Source organism: Gavialis gangeticus, unplaced genomic scaffold (genome assembly GCF_001723915.1).
Source record: "Gavialis gangeticus isolate Ggan-Ray unplaced genomic scaffold, GavGan_comp1, whole genome shotgun sequence".
NCBI classification, from domain to species: domain Eukaryota; kingdom Metazoa; phylum Chordata; order Crocodylia; family Gavialidae; genus Gavialis; species Gavialis gangeticus.
This window is the reverse complement of record NW_017729025.1, coordinates 85,024,040-85,041,112: the sequence shown is the minus strand read 5'-3', so window position 1 is coordinate 85,041,112 and position 17,073 is coordinate 85,024,040. Positions and strand designations below refer to the sequence as shown.

Here is a 17,073-nt window from a genome sequence, read left to right as displayed (position 1 = left end):
CTTTGCCTTTACCTCCTCCAGTGAAGCAACAGAGCTTTCCTCCACCTGAGGCGGCGGCTTCCTCCCCCACCCCACCTCCACCTCCACCTCCACCTCCTCCCATGGTGCAGCGGGGCTTCCCTCCACCTGAGTAGGCAATGGTGGTGGCAGTGGCTCCCTCCCCACTGCCAGTCCACCCACCTGCCTCCACTTCCTCCTGTGGAGCAGTGGAGCTTCCCTTCACCTGAGGTGGCAGTGGCGGAGGCAGCTCCTCCTGCCTATCTGCCTTCACCTCCTCCCGTGAAGCAGTGGGGCTTTCCTCCACCTGAGGAGGCAGCAGCAGTGGTGTCTCCTCCCTCCCCCCACCCGCCTCCACCTACGTCTCCTCCTGTGGAACAGCGGGCTCCTGCCTCCCTGCCTGAGGAGGTGGAACCCCCACATCCAGTCACTGCTGGCCCTCTCAGCAGCGCATGCGCAGTTGCCCAAAAGTGGTATGGACTTATCAAGAAGATACCACATGATAAAATAATGCAAAGCTCCCATTGATGCTTGCCTCCAATTATTTATTAAAAACCAAACAAACCTGAACTGATAAAATATGAGGTGACTGTCCTTTTATTTAGGAGGTAATAATGGAAGCAGATTCACAAGAATCATATTATTGCCCACAAACCCAATTTATTGTTTCTTCTTCTTATCAACTTCTATTCCGTTTAACATAATGTTTACCTGTTATAATAATGATCTCTAATATGAAGGTGTTTTTCACTAGCTTTCTGTCTTTGCATTGAACAGGTGCCAGTGGTGGCAATCATGACAACAGGAGGAGGGACAAGATCATTTACAGCAATGTTTGGCAGCTTATTGGGTCTACAGAAATTGAATCTCTTAGACTGTATTTCCTACATCAGTGGTTTATCAGGCACCACATGGTGAGGAAGCAGATGCAAGCAGGAACTTGATTTGCTATTAATAATTTATTATTTCTCTAACTGTGTCTGTTTCCATAACACTTTCAGATGAAAAAATTAGTTCCCATATCCTACTCTGTTTTCTCATAGAGCAAAAAGCCACAAGGCAAGTGATTGAATATCACGATGACCAAATGAATACTGTGTTCACCTTAGATTCCAATAGTAATGAGTTCAGTCCCTTGTTAAGAATGTGTACTTATCAAAATGTTTACCACTTTTCCCTAGCAATTGGAGGAAGGAAAAATTCACATTCATGTTGTTAATTTGCCATTCCTTTCCCCACTTTGAGTTCATATTGCACTTTCCCCAGTCAGTAGAAGACTTATTTCACTGACAGTGTTTAAAGTTGATTCATTTTCAGACAGCTCTGAGGAAACATAATGTTTAGGTGACAAACCACTGGATTGATGATGCATTCGGATGCATTATAAATATCTTGGCCATACTATATCCTCTTCTGCTTCATACCTAGGGTTCAACAAATTCAATAATTTCATATTTATAAATATAATTTAAAAGATCAAGTCAGGAAGGACACAATTAGTGCTGCCTATCTCTGCCTTTCCTTAATTCAGACCTTCTGCCGTGTGTGTGTGTGTGTGTGTGTGTGTGTGTGTGTGTGTGTGAATTTTAGATGTGATGTTGGATCTTATATAACACAACATTTTTTGGCAGGCCTGAGTGACATTATTAAAACAAAAGCCATAAGTTCACTTTAAACTAAGTGAAACTTCCATGGTTCCAAATTTTTGGTCTGTTCTAGGGTCACCTGAGCTAAATAAATATTTTGCCATTGACTTGAGTGGAAATTGGACCACGATCGTTATTATAAACCCTAGGTTTTCCCCAATTTAACCAAAGTTCTTTAAACTTTTTGTATCTGGTACTCAGTTTCGATTTCAAGCAGGGGCTTGGAGCACTTGAAGGCTTTCTTTTCTTTTGCCTCGAAATGGGACAAAGCTTGGTAATTCCAATTGAGTTTTGCTGTCAGTTGTGACCTCTCTGTGAATGAAAATTTTGCATAAACCTCTCTGAGTTCAGACCACAAGTTTTTTCATGTCTCTCTCATTGTATAACACCATATCCTTTCCTCAGGACCATGGCAAATTTGTACAAAGATGCTAATTGGTCACAAAAATATCTTGAGGCGGCAATCAGTGAAGCTCGCAAACAAGTCACCAAATCCAAGATGAACTGTTTTTCTACAAATCGTCTGAAATACTATTATAGTGAGCTGAAGGAGAGAGCACAAGAAGGATACAAAACATCTTTTATAGACTTGTGGGGGCTCATCATTGAATCCATGCTGCATGATGAGGTATTGACTATGCCATCTTTTCTGAGCCTCATTGAACTTCTCTAATGAAAAATGAAAAGGAAATCAACCCTAGAAAGAAATGTACATTCACTCTTACTGATTTAAAGAGTTTACTGGGAAAGATGGTTGCAAAAGATTACTGTATATTCAAATATATTTTTTATTTCTTTCCTATTAAAAAAGGTAACAGACTTGTGGTTACCTTGGAATTTCACTGTTTAAGATACTAACATGTCTGCTAGGGCTGTGCAAAACACCATTGTTTTGTTTTGATGCCTGTTTCACCGTTTTGAAGGGACAGTGTTTCGTTTTGTTGTTTCGTTTCGAAGCACTGTCCCATTTTGTTTCATTGAAACTGTTTCAACGTGTTTCTATGTTTCACCCATAGGCTATAATGGGGAATCATGAAAATGCTTAAAATGTTGTCACTTATTGCCTGATTTAGATGAAAATAGCAGGGCTGGTAACCCCTACTGAGGACATGAAGCCTTCCAAGTTTCATGGATATAGGTATAGAGGTTTCTTGGAAGCTGTACTTCAAACTGCAAAAAGCAAAACTCGTGACACTTGCTGGCAGCACCATCATTCTGTCGTCTGGCACACAGATCCAGGGGCCTGCAGCCCTGGGAGGGCTGTGGAGCTGTGCTGGAGTCCTCCCAGGGGTGCAGGCCCCTGGATCTGTGCTGGGTTACAGGAGGCTGCTGCTGCTGCCTGGGACCAGCGCTGGGCGCAGACCACACCCAGCAGTGGGGGAGACTGATACTGCCACTGGCCCCAGGCAGCAGCAGCAGCAGCTGCAGCACCCTCCTGTCATCCAGCATGCAGAACTGGGGACCCGCACCCCTGGGAGGGATGAGGGGCTGTGCTGGACTCCTCCCGGGGATGCAGGCTCCCAGCCCTGCGCCAGATAATAGGAGGCTGCTGCTGCTGTCTGGGACCAGTGCAGGGCACAGCACGTGCCCAGTGCCGGGCTCCATGGAGATCAGCCTGGTGGTGGAAGGCGCGGCACAGCCCTGGCTCTGCCCACCTCCCGCCACTGGGCTGCACTCTGTGGGGCTGTGGGGTCACTCAGAGTGCAGCCCAGTAGCAGGAGGCAGGGAGAGCCAGGGCTGCGCACCACTTCCCACCCTGGGCTGACCTCCCTGGCTCTCCCCTGCCTCCTGCCCCCAGGCTGCTTCGAAACTTGAAACATTTTGAAACATTTTGAGTGCCCTCATTTCATTTCAAAGCTGTTTTGAAGCTTTTTGTTTCATTTCAATTTCACTGCTTTGAGCCTGAATTGTGTCAAAACAGCTTTGAAACGAAATACTCAGAGATATTTTGTGCAGTGCCAATGTCTCGCTTGGGTGGGGGGACATAATTTTCTTTTTCTTTTTTATTTGAGGGAGTATTTCCTACTATTTATTTTGAAATTCCAAAATGCCCATTTCAACATTGCATATTTTCAAACATGTTTCCTCATTTACAAGTGAATTATTGATGCTGTAAAGCTGGCCCAAAGAAGATGACTTATGCATTCTAAACAAATCACTACCACTTGTTCTGCAATATATTTTTATGTATGTGTGTTTATATTGTGTCTTATTTTTAGGCTTTCTATGTTATAATTATAGCCAGTTGAATGGGTGAAAAGATCAGTTCTTGAATATATTTTTCTATGAATTTTGTTGGCGTTAATTTGCTAATTAAGTTGTATATTTGCCCTATGGTATTTGACCTGGTATAAAACTAGTTGAATTCTCTAAAACGAACAACCAAATGCCTGTCTGGCAAACAAATTACAAAAATTGATAACATTGTCAAATAATATAATTCACCAGATCATCTCAGTAACGTAACTATGGTGGGGAGTCTGGGGCAGTAGCCTTGGGCGTTATCTTGGGGGGGAAGGGGACCAGAAGAATAACAGCTGCTGCTGCAGCTGTGAAGCTGTGCTGGCAGCCAGAAGTCTTGGTTGCCCCATGTGTCACTGCTCCCCCAAGTGCCCAGATGCCCTGTTACACCTCTGGCTCATCTTGTTTTATATACCTATTTAAAAAATATTAGAAGACCTTGAGAAGCAAGGAACAATTGTATTAAACATTATGGTGTTGTATTAGTAACACTGTAACAATTTTTAAAGAGAGATTCTTATGTAGTATAGTTTTCTGTTTAAACTTTTCTGAAAATCATTCCCCTTTTGGGGAAAATTTCTCATGCTTTCACTTAACAAAGAAAATAATTGTGTGAAAAAATTGGCAAATGTATATGGACATTTTGAGCTAGCGAAATATGAAAATGGATTTTTTCCTCCTACTGGTTACTTTTTTGTGATGCAATATCTAGCAGTTTTTAAAAACTGAAGTCAAATTCCATGTAGAAGTAGTGCTGTTAAGAAGGCTGAAGATATTTTATTTAGAAAAAAACAGTATTTGAAAATAGAATCAATTAGACTTTTTCTTACTAATTTCTTTGACAAGGTGAGGCATTTTGAGTCCTCCCATCCAAAATAACATAATGCAGGCCTAAATGTGTACATATTTGGAGAAGTCTATATTAAAATAGCATAAATTGTCTTAACATGAACTGCTTTAGTCCCTGCCACACCCTTCTTAATAACTTGTAACTATCATAGAGTGGGTACTGTTCATGAGACACAGGGATATTCCTAAATATTTATTTGTGCATAGTCTAGTGGGCTGAAAAAGGAAAACTTGGCTGAAGTTCAGCTGTCACATTATATTATTTGAATTGCAGATCCATTTTTTCCCATGTGTCATTTTTCTTTAAAACTAGAAAGACAACCATAAGCTCTCAGACCAGCATCAGGCAGTGAATGATGGGCAGAACCCGCTGCCCATCTATGTGGCCATCAACCTCAAGGACAAGTATAGTGCTCAAGATTTTAAAGGTAATGACAGTATTCTAGAGTTATATGTAATGTGTGATCTAAGAAGACTTGACTAATATTTATGGCTGCTTGAAGATGTTAAAAACACAAACAAAAAAACCATGTCTTACTGGCAGAAGCAGTGGGTTACTTCAACCCAGCTCTGCAATGCCTGTAAAGATTAGGCACTTTATCGGGGCGTTTTGGCAGTTTTAGCTGGGAGAGGTTACATCTGCAAGCACCCTATGGGCATGTGCAGATGAGCATGCACGTGCCTCTTGCAGCATTTGAAACCCATTTGAGACACTGCAAGATTCACGTGCAGGAACAAAGAAATGTTCTCCATGCTGCGTATTTGCAGCATGGGGGCCAATATTGGTACCTGGATATTGTCTGGATGCACCCTATGTGTTTAATTAGCTCTGACCACATAACCCTTTTTAAAATTCAAAGACCTATGGATACCATTTTTAAAAAGATTATAAACATTTTTGTTTGTTGCTTAGACACTTTGGAGTCCTAGGTGGTGCCAGGAGTGAAAGTTCAGTGATATCATAGGGTTGTGATGCTCAGCCTTTTCTGACAAGTAGGCCAAACCTTAAAATCAGAAATGGTCTGATGGCTGCATAGAAAAGCACTGCTAGAGCCCATGATCTACAGAATAAGATGCCATGCTTGTTTCAAACATAACAGTTCTTACTTACAGTGTTTTGCATCAATACATGCATGAAAACATGGTTTAGAGAAAGTTATAGCTATTTACTTGAGTTATAATAAAGGAAAAAATTAAGTGGGCTCTGAATTTAGTGACAGGGGAGAAAAGGGGATGATCAGTGATGGCATTCACCCCTTGGGCTCTGGAGCCAAGTCAAGTTCATGGTTCATGGGAAAAGAGGGGCAAGCGGTGGTGGGATTCATCCCCCAGGCTCTAGAGGCAAGTCAAGGGCATGGTCCATGCTTCATCCTGACCACAAAAGCACTAGAAATCTTTTAACAAAAACAAATCTCATGAGATTTCTAGACACATTTTGTAGACTAAAGAAGTTGAGAGAACCTACAGATAAATCTTGAACTTTGGAGGTACAGAGCCAGGCTCATCAGAATTTTATCTATCATTAGCTTAACACCAGTTGATAAATGGGTACAGTCAAGAGCAGAAGAAACCAAGTAATGCATTATGCTCCCAGTCACTACTGGTTTAGTGGGCATAACTCTCAATCTGAACAGTGTAAAACTAGAGGGGCAAAATAGTTTATTGCTTAATGCTGTATAGGGCTTTCCCCCTACAGACTACCTCCATTGTTGCTGGGTAGGAGCAGTCTCTGTTGTAAGAGGAACACTTATTCTCCAAGTTAATTAGTATTGCATGCAGTGACAGAATTTGCAACTTCTGTTTCAGCACTGAAAGATTTACAAGCTCTGTTTCGGCACTGAGAAATGGATACTAGAAGGACTATTTCCCTTGATTCTTCCCAGTCCTCTGAAAATTCAGTTCTTTTGCCCATAGTCAGGACGCTTAACTATGCAGTGAGAATCTTTGGGGTTTTTTGCTCTCCCTACAGAATGGCTGGAGTTCACACCCTATGAGGTTGGATTCTTGAAATATGGAGCATCTGTTCGCTCAGAAGATTTTGGAAGTGAATTTTTCATGGGAAGACTGATAAAGAAACTTCCAGAAACCCGGATCTGCTACATGCAAGGTGACTATTGTCTAGCAGGGGTCAGCAACCTATGGCCTACAGGCCAGATCCAGCCTGTGGAGCCAGAGGGCTTCTGTGGCATTTCAGCAATGGAGAGCTTCTGAGGGACACTGGCAGGGGGGGATTTGCTTGTCTGATGGACATACATTAGGGAGAAGCAACCATGGTGGCACTGCCAGGAAACAGCAGTGACTGCGGGACTGCCAATGGCAGCACAGGCTGGGTTGGAAGTGGCCCATGCCTAGAGTTAAGCGCTGTTAAAGCAGTTGCCCATTCCAAAACATTGCTAGCCCCTCAACTAGAAAAAACATTAATATAATAAGAACACATCTGGCTGAATAACTAGGCAATGGTGAGCAACTGACCTCTGACTGGCAGCACTGAGACAAAAAACACTTTTCAAAATACGTATGTCTGGTTCCTTGGATGGGTCACTGGGAGATGATGCTTCTTTATGTGAACTTAAATTGTCCTTGTATAACTGTATTAGTTGTGTACTTGGTTTCACTGTACTAAGAAAATAGGCAGCCGGTAATGTCAAATATAAAACAACTGCTAGATTCTATACCCCTTTGTCAGAGCTGATTTGCACTGCTGTTTGCTACCCTGTGGGCATGTTTATACATTCATTAATGCGCTATATTATGACGCATTAGGTTTAGTACCTGTAATTACAGGTACTACCTTGATGTGCTATAATTGGCGCTACTGCGTATTAGTGCTGGTGCATGCTTTTTTGGTGATGCTAATGCACAGTAGACTAATTCTACTGTGCATTAGCTTGTTTATTTCCTGCCATGCTAATGCGCAGGAGAATCAGTCTATTGTGCTCAAAGTGTCTCATGCAGATGCATCTTGTATGCCCCAAGTATCCAATATTCAGTCATTTTCAGCATGGTCCTGCTGATAACTGCTTTATAAAAAAGGTTCAAAAGATAATTATATTTGTTACAAAGCACTTGACAATGCAGGAGGTCATCTAGTCCTTCCTCCCTTTCCTTAAGGCACTATCATTCCAGAATCATTGATTCCAGACAATGCTGACACATATTGGCTTAATGTTTTCTTGTACCTCCATCTTATTTCTATTTGTGTCCATCTGGTTGTTCCTTGGTTGTAAGCTCTTTGGAGCAGATATCACCTTTCTGCTCAATGGTTGGACAGCACTTAGTCAAATAGAGTCCTTGTCCATGACTAAGGCTGCTAGATGCTATTGTGATGGAAATAGTTATACTTTTCAGGTGGACTTTGAAGAAGTTGCAAAGTTCAGGTGGGAAGGTATGTGAAACCTGCCACCTTCCACTTGTTTAATATTTTAACATTTTCTTTGGTTCACATTACTTGGAACTACAGTTAAACTTTAACAGTACAGCTGAGGTATTTGTAGCACAGATTCAAATAGACCCTGATTTTGTAAGCAACTTCACTGTAGAACTAGTAAGTGGGAATATCCAGGCAGGTGCAGTAGAAGATATATATATTTGCACTTGTGAGGATGCATTTGGGAACTAGTCTGCAGGACAATAATAAAAATTGGAAGGAAATATTGAAGAGGAAAGACAAAAGGCAGTTTTCAATTAAAAAGTTTCCATGATTTTCCAGAATTAGTTTTCATCGATTATCATTCCACTTTGCAGGCATGTGGAGTAGTATTTTTTCTGTGGATGTGATGTATTTCTGGAATCTGGCTGGTAATTCAGAGGACTTCTGGAACAAATGGACTAGAGACAGAGTAAAAGATATCGGTAAGTTTTTCTTTTTTTATCTCCCTAACTCTTTTTTTAAAAACATTGTTTCATAATTGATGTTCCATACCACCCTGACCTACAAATACAGCATATTCCTCTTGAAGCTTCAAAAAGAAAACCTTACTACACAGACACCATGGTCAAAGAGGGAAGGCCAAAAAGAGAAAACAGAATCATATATGTTTGTGAGGTTGTGTGTACTTGAAATCTGCTCTGTGGGAAGACATAGGCCTTCAAGAAGCATAAGGAGACTTCTCATCTTTGAAATAAAATGCTACAGATGATTCCTGTGGTCAGCTGGCAAGACCATGTAAAAAATGAGATGGTCAGGAAAAGGATTTATATGAATGACACAGTTGTTGCTTAGTAATGAGGAAACCCCCCCAGCTGTTTGTATGTATTTGCCAAGTGAAGGATGACTGGCTACTAAAGATCATGCTCTTTGATCTGGTAGAAGGCGGCAGGCCAACAGGCAGACCACACAGGAAGTGACGAGATGACATAATACAAATTTGGGGAAAGGTTCTAAAGATTCTATAAGCCCAAGTTCAAGATATCACTGTGGAATAGATAGAGGACAACACGAATAGTAGGGCTGTGTGAAATTTCACTGGTTGTTTCGTTTTGACACTGTTTCAACTCATTTTGAGCTCAAAACAGCTAAATCGAATTGAAATGAAGGGCTTTGAAACAGCCTCGAAACAAAACGAGGCTAGTTGAAATATTTCAAAAGTTTTGAAATGTTTTGAGTTTCGAAGCCGGCAGCAGCCTGGTGGTGGGAGACGGGGGAGAACGAGGGCTGCGCTCCCAGTAGCTCCGCAGCCCCATGTGGCTTAGCCAGGAGCGCAGCCCTGGCTTTCCCCATTTCCCGTGGCAGGGTTGTGGGAAGCCGATCATAGCACAGGGGAAGGGAACTGAGCCCAGGCTCAGTTCCCATCCCTGGTGCTGCAGCTGGACTGGGGAAGGGAATGGAGCCCAATTACTCAGTTCCCCTCCACAGCCCTACTATTGGGCTGGGGAAGGCAACTCAGCCCAGCTGAGCTGAGTTCATCTTCCCGACACTATGATTGATCAGGCTGGGGAAAGGAACTCAGCTGGGCTGAGTTCCTTTCTCTGGCCTGATGGTAGCGCTGGGGAGGGGAACTCAGTAGGGCTGTGCAAAATTTCACTGGCAGTTTTGTTTCAACTAGTTTCGAGCTTGAAACAGTGAAATCAAAATGAAACAGAGAGCTTCGAAACAGCCTCAAAACAAAACGAGGCAAGTTGAAATGTTTGGAAAATTTTTTAATGTTTCAAGTTTTGAAGCTCAAGCTGTGCTTGCCTGCAGGGACACAGAAACTAAAGTAAGGAGAGAGAGGGGGAAGGGAGGGGAAGGAGTGCTCTCACATTGACTGTGTAGCTGGCCAGTGACTGTCACCCTTCCCTGAGGTCCCTTCCAATCCCAGTGCTCTGGGGGAGGGATGGAAAAACTGCATAAAAAGCAGCATTGTTTGAACTACCTTGTTTTCTGCCTTGCTGTCAGTTACTGAGCTGTGTTGCAGTTTTGCCTGTCAGCAGCTAGAGGTGCAGGGCCCCAAAACCCAGACTCACCCTGCACCTATCTCTTTGACAGTTGGCAGACTTCGTGGCCACCACAGGGCCTAGCAGGCCTGCAGTTTTCACCCTCCTGTATCCCAAGACAGACACAGTCCCACAAGTACGCATAACACGAGTTTTGTCCGTCAGCAGCCAGAGGTGCAGGGCCCCAGAACCCAGAAGCCCCTGTACCTTTCTTCTTGAAAACTGACATGCTTTGTGGCCTCAGCAGGGGCTAGCAGGCCTGCAGGTGTCACCCTGCAGCGCCTTAACACACACAGTGTCACCCATGCCACAAGTTTTGCTTGTCCACAGCTTGAGGTGCAGTTTCCCCCAAACCCCTGCACCCATCTCCTTGAAACTTGGAAGGCTTTGTGGTCTCAGCAGTGGCTAGCAAGCCTGCAGTTTTGACCCTGCTGTGGGTTAACATGTACATGTGACATGAGTTTTGCTTTCAAGACTTTGAGGTGCAATTTCCCTGAAACCCCTAAAACTATTTCCTTGAAACTTGGCAGGCTTCTTGATCTCATAAGAGACTTTCATTTCTGCAAGGTTCATCCAAATCAGGGCAGAAGTTATAGCCTGTTTTGAGCTTCCCCATTATAGCATATGGGCGAAATGTCAAAACAGCAAAACTGTTTTGACAAAATGAAATGGAACAGCGGTTTCAAATTAAAACAAAATTTGAAACAAAATGCTGTTCCATCGAAACATTGAAATGCTGGTCAAAATGGAAGTGCCGCTTCGCACGGCCCTAGAACTCAGCCAGCTGGGATGAGTTGCCTTCCTCAGCCCGATTGATCAGAGCCCTGGGGAGGGGAAATGAGCGATCAGGCTCAGTTCCCTTCCCAAGCTCCCCAGTCCCAGGCAGCAGCACCTGGTTTCCCTCCCTCATCTGGCAGGCCTGCAACCCTGGGAGGACTGGCACAGTCCCTGCAGCCCTCCTGGGGGTTGCGGGCCCCTGATCTGTCTGCCAGAAGAGAGAGGCTGTTTCGAGCTTCCCTATTATAGCCTGTGGGTGAAATGTCAGAACAGTATCACTGTTTCGATGAAACAAAACAGAACAGCGGTTTTGAATTGAAAGAAATTAGAAATGAAACACTCTTCCATCAAAACCTCAAAACTCAAGATGAAATGGAACAGAACGGTGCCATTTTGTAGCTTATATGTTGTTAGGCTAAGGGTCAGAAAAAGGAAGACAGGAGAAACTTTGCCTTGAGCAAGAAGGTAGGAAGCACATTATATATATATAATGACTTGGAGATTGCTTAACAAATATATTCATTTGTTGAGCAGTCTCAATGCTCAACACATATATATATATCTGTATATATCTGTTAGGGCTGTGCGAAATTTTGCCAGCTGTTTCATTTCAATGCTATTTTGACTTGTTATGAGCTTGAAACAGCAAAATTGAAACAAAATGAAGGGGTTTGGAACAGCTTTGAAATTAAACAAGGGCAGTCAAAACGTTTTGAAAGTTTTGAAATGTTTCGAGCTGGGCTTGCTTGCAGGGAAACAAAATAAGGAGAGGGAGGGGGAAGAGCGGGGAAGGACTGCTCTGATTTTGACTGTGTAGCTGGCAGATGATTCCACATACATTATCTGACTGTGCTGCTGAGCTAAAACCAGCTGGGGCAAGGGAACAAAACACATGAGCACCACAGGGATGCTGAAGCATCTCCACAGGCACCACACCCATGCCCTTGCTCCTCCCCAGCCTGACACCAGTGGGAGTGTGCCCAAAAGGGAGTCCTCCTCTTGCTCCAAAGCCCCTGTCCCCGCAAAGCAGTGGCAGGCCACCCTGGAACAGTGGTGGAAAGATGGACAGAAATTGGGGAGCGTTGCAAAGGCAAGCGAGATCACCCAGAGCACTGGGGAGATGCTTGCTGTGGATGGCCAGCCCTTCTCCTTAGTTGAGCGCCCAGGATTCAGATGGCTTATGGTGCTCGTGGCCCCATCATACCAAGTGCCCACATGCACCACCTTCAGCAGGACAGTGGTGCCCTTCCTGTATGAGGCATTCATACTTCAGGGAGGAGCTGCACAAGGCAGGTCCGAGGGTAGCTTTACACTTCACCTTGGACAAGTGGATCAGCCAGGGTGAATATCATGCATACCTCTCCCTCAGAGGGCACTGGTGCAACCAGTCAGGCCATCAGTGGGCTCTCCTTCAAGCTGAGGTGTTGGATGAGTCCCACACGGCAACAGAGATCATGGGGGCCATGAACCTGTTGGTGCAGGGATGGCTCATTGGGCAAAGCGAACTCACCTGCAGGTTCACAGTCACCAACAACGGGGCCACTATAGTCAAGAAGGTCCATGATGCAAACTTTGTTGGCATCTGCTATGTGGCACACAAGTTCCACCTCATTGTCAGGGACACTTTGGAGTAGGTCAGGGCTGCCAGTGATGGCGCCAGCACCACCTGCAAGCTCATTTTCAAATGCAGGTAGGTGGCAGGCTAGTTCCACCAGAGCATCAAGGGAAGCAAGATGCTGTGGGACAAACAAGCAGAAATGAACATCCCGCAGCACAAAATCAAGCAGAATGTGGAGACTTGATGGAACTCCAAATACCTGATGGCTGAGAGGCTGGTGGAGCAACAGAAGGACATCCATGAGATGGCCTTGCTCAGGGAGATTGGGATCAGCAGCCCCCTTAACAGAGCTGAGTGGGGTACCATCTCCCAGATCTTGGTGGTCCTCAAGCCCTTCCTTGAGGCTACTGAGACTCTCAGTGCTGCCAATGCCCTCCTTAGCCAGATGATCCCCCCAGTGAGGGAACTAGAGAACCAAGTGGAAAAATTTCAGGGGATCAGTGTTCCTGGCTGAGGCAAGCTGCTGTCACCAGACATGCAGGAGCTGGTGAGGTGGCTGAAGGAGGGCATCAGGAAATGTCTTGATCCAATGCGGTCCAGTATAGTCAATATGCTAGCTGCCATGTGTGACCCAAGAGTGAAGGGGAGTGTATGCAGCAGCCACAGCCTGAATCAGTGGACGGAGGTGCTAGTGAAGAGAGTTAGGGGGGCAGAATGGCGGAGGTGGGGGGATGTGGAAGAGGGTGATCCACTATCCTGTGCTAGCACATTATCCAACAGCCAGTCTCCTCCTCCATCACAGGTGCTGCCAATGTGAGCCAAGGGCATGGCTTCCATGATGGTGTCCAGAGGCACCAGACCCCACCATCAGGCAGGTAGCGCTCAGGCCTGGGTGGCTGCCAATCTTGCTGAGGATGTGGAGCTGCTGCTGTGCCACAGCCAGATGTGGCCGGATCTGGCCACAGTTGCCCAGGAACACCTGTTCTGTCCACCGGCCAGTTTTCCAAGTGAGAGGAAATTCAGCATTGCTGGTGATGTAATGATACCCCACTGCACCTCCTTGGATCCTAGTTTGGTGTGAAGCAGTTGGTGTTCTTCAAGGTGAACCTCCCACTGCTGGGGTTCCCCAAACTTCAGGTACAGATGCAATGAGTGCCACCCTTCTCACTTCATCCACACCTATTTCCTTTTTTCATTTTTAAATAAAGCATTTAATGCCCTGCTCTCAGAGCTGGAGGCGGCACTCACTGCATCACCAGCCAGCACGGGAAGAACATATTCCTGCTGAGCCTCCCATGCCAGGACAAACTTGGAGGTATGAGCCGGGGTTATGGGGAAGGAGGAGGCCCCTGGTCCTGGGCATGACCACTACAACTGCACCCTGCCAGGTTTGGGAGGCCTGGTGGGACTGCTGGTAGCCAGCCCCAGGAAATGCCAGGATTGAGGATCTCCTTGGTGAAAGGCGGGTAGGAGGTGCCATAACCATCCAGCAGGTTGTAGTGTGTCAGCATTCCAATGTCTATATTGTGTCCATGAGTTTCTGTACCTAGGAGGTTGATGAAGTACAGTTCATAGGCTTGTCTGTGAAAAGTGGTTTGTAAATTCCCTTTAAGGATTAGGCCTGAGAGATTGGAGACAGGTGGTGTTCTGTTCTTGTCTTTGATACATTTTAGGTGTGCGCTTACTTTGGTGCACAGTTGTTGCTTGGTGTCTCCTATGTATTTTCCATCAGGGCACTTTGTGTAGGAAGTTGGCTTCTGGTGATGAGGTTAGTGAGGTGTTCAGTCCTTGTTTGGATTTACAAACCACTTTTCACAGATAAGCCTATGAGCTTCACTACACACTACAACCTGCCGGACAGCTGACTCCCCAGGTACCTCACCACTTTTACCTATGCTGCTGCATCCCCCTCCCCGCACCTTACCCCAGACTGTCCCTCATCCCGTGAAGCATCCATTTCCATTTTCACTGACTGGCTTTCTTGACTGCATTGCATGCCAGTCTCTGGCTTCTTTACTATTCCTTCCATCCAGGAACAGCACACAGATGCACCAACTGCAGGTACTTCCTTAAACCTGATGAGGGTTTTTTCAACCCAAAAGCTTGCTAAGATACATTTCTCTAACTATTCAGCTGGTCTACTAAAAGATACCAGATTGACCCAAAGAACCTTGTCTGCCAGTGCCATGTTCTTAGATCAACACCCCTAGCACCTGTCCCTGGTCAGCTGACTGGACGGATGCGGGGCCCTGGGCACATCTAAGCCCCAGGGCTGGGGCTGGCAGGGAGAGTCCTCTGGCGGCTGCTGGAGAAGCTCCTGCAGGAAAGGAAAGAAATGCTCTGTGACAGTTCGGCTGCCTGAGATGCTGGTAGTGCTACTGTGCTGCTTACTTATCTGTTGTTATTTGAAGTGGTGGACCAGGATGAGGCTGTAGGGGAGGAGAAGGCCTCATTGGGGAACACTACTGTGTTGTGTAGAGGCCCCAGCGCCAGTGAGGGCTCACCTTAACATGCACACAAAGTCACACATGTCACAAGTTTTGCTTGTCAGCACCTTGAGGTGCAGTTTACCAGAAACCCTTGTACCTAGCTCTTTGAAGCCTGGCAGGCTTCATGTCTTCAGCAGGGGCTAGCATGCATGCAGTTATCACCCCTCTGTGCCTTCACAGTTACAAGTGGCATGAGTTTTGCTCTGAACAGTTTGAGGTGCAGTTTCCCAGAAACTCCTGCACCTATCTCCTTGAAACTTGACAGGCATTGTGGCCGCACCAGGGGCTACATTTCCTGCTGTTTTCATTCAAATCAGACGAGAAATGACAAAGTTATAGGCAGTTTCATGATTCCCCATTATAGCCTATGGGTAAAATGCCAAAACAGTAAAACAGTTTTGATGAAACAAAATGGAACAGTGCTTCAAAATGAAACTAAACTCAGAACAAAACATTGTTCCACCGAAATGGTGAAACAGAAGTTGAAATGAAACAGTGCTGTTTTGCACAGCCCTAATATCTATAACTCTATCTATTTATAATTTGTTGTTTGTTGAGCAATCTCCAAGTCATTGTCTCAAAAGTCCTGAAGTCAGTGTGGCCTTTGTAGATGGCCCATGACTCTACATGCTCTCTCCTGCCCTCTATGGCAAATTATCAGAGGCAAGGTAGCATTCTGGGAAATTCTGAAATGTTAGGCTTTGATGATGATCTTAATGCTCTGTTTGTGTGAGGTTGTTTACTATTTTATTTTGATTTTGGAGTTTGTGATCATCCAGCCTTAAGTGCATATAGGTACTCTTCTTTACATTTTGGAGGAGGCCATAAGTTCAGATCATTAGAAACTGCATGATTATTTTGATTATTTAATTTATTGCTGTAGAGAACAACCAAAAGTGATTTAGATTAAAACAGAATTTTCATGTTTCTTTCTCCCTCCTGCAGAAGACGATCCTGTTCCATCTACCAACCCTCATGAGCTGGAGACACGTCTGTTTACTTCTGCAGGCCCCCTGTCTGATACCCTCCGAGATGTCTTAACTGGGCGCCCAACAGTTGCAGAATACCCGAACTTCCTAAGGGGATTCCAGATGGACAAAGATTACTTGGCAAATGAACAATTTTCTACATGGAAAGGTACAGTAATAAAGCATTATTTTTGGTAGCACATTTTGAGGTAATGTGGGCTTGGAGAGCTGTATGATGTAGAGGAGAAGATGTTAATTTCTTTTTCTACCTCCCCTTACACACGCCATCATTTAAGGCTTATTTTGGACTGTATGGGGCTAGAATGATTTTAGTGGATTTCGTTTTGGTCAGGTTGCATATTGCCAAGCATAAGAGCCTCAGGGTGGAGGAGGGCCAAGATGGGAAGACAGGGGAAAATTCTCTTTGAAACTGAAACAGTGTGAGAAGTTCAGGAAGGGAAAGTATATAAACAACTGTGATGTCATTTATTTCTTTAAGTTAAGACTCAGTGACAAATGTGGTGTCAATAAATGAAGGAAAGAAAGGGGTGGGAGCAGAATTCCTTTTTTCTCCTTGATCCTTTCCTTTTATTGGGGATTAAGCCGAATTGTTTATGCAGTAGTTATAATGAGAAATGTTTCCATTTCAGACACTGTATTAGACTGCTACCCAAACAAACTGATGGAAACAGCAGAGAATACACTTTCACTGGCAGATGCTGGATTTTTCATCAATAACAGCTATCCTCCACTTCTGAGATCACAGAGGAAAGTGGATGTAATCCTGCATTTAAGTTACAATGGAGGATCACAGACATTGGTGAGTGTGATCTAATTATCCTTTAGGGTTTTTTGTTTTTTTTCTATTTTGGCCTTTTCTCTTTAACCCTTTAGGATTTAGCAGTTAAAAACTATTGACTTCTCACTATTGGAAGAAGAAATTGATACCAGAAAAATTAATACGAGACTTATTTTCAGCAGCATGATTCCTTGTTTCAGCAATGGTGACCTACAATTTTTATTTAATTAAGCTATCTGTGTTTCTTTCTCTTTATTAAAATTCTTCAAACTGACAATGGATCATCTGACAAGAAGAAATCTATGGTCAGTACAGTTTGCAACATACACAATGA

The 17,073-nt window shown here is 44.4% G+C and overlaps 1 protein-coding gene across 1 annotated transcript in view; it reads left to right on the top strand.

Annotated features, from left to right (window-relative positions):
- LOC109298789 (cytosolic phospholipase A2 epsilon-like) overlaps positions 1–17,073 on the top strand; it is a 106,268-nt gene that overhangs the window by 83,178 nt on the left and 6,017 nt on the right. Inside the window, exons 13-19 of the mRNA XM_019519067.1 lie at positions 775–911; positions 2,049–2,271; positions 5,047–5,161; positions 6,703–6,840; positions 8,478–8,585; positions 15,918–16,109; positions 16,591–16,760. Of these exons, the coding sequence (XP_019374612.1) occupies positions 775–911; positions 2,049–2,271; positions 5,047–5,161; positions 6,703–6,840; positions 8,478–8,585; positions 15,918–16,109; positions 16,591–16,760 (1,083 nt within the window). The remainder of the gene's footprint in view (positions 1–774; positions 912–2,048; positions 2,272–5,046; positions 5,162–6,702; positions 6,841–8,477; positions 8,586–15,917; positions 16,110–16,590; positions 16,761–17,073) is intronic.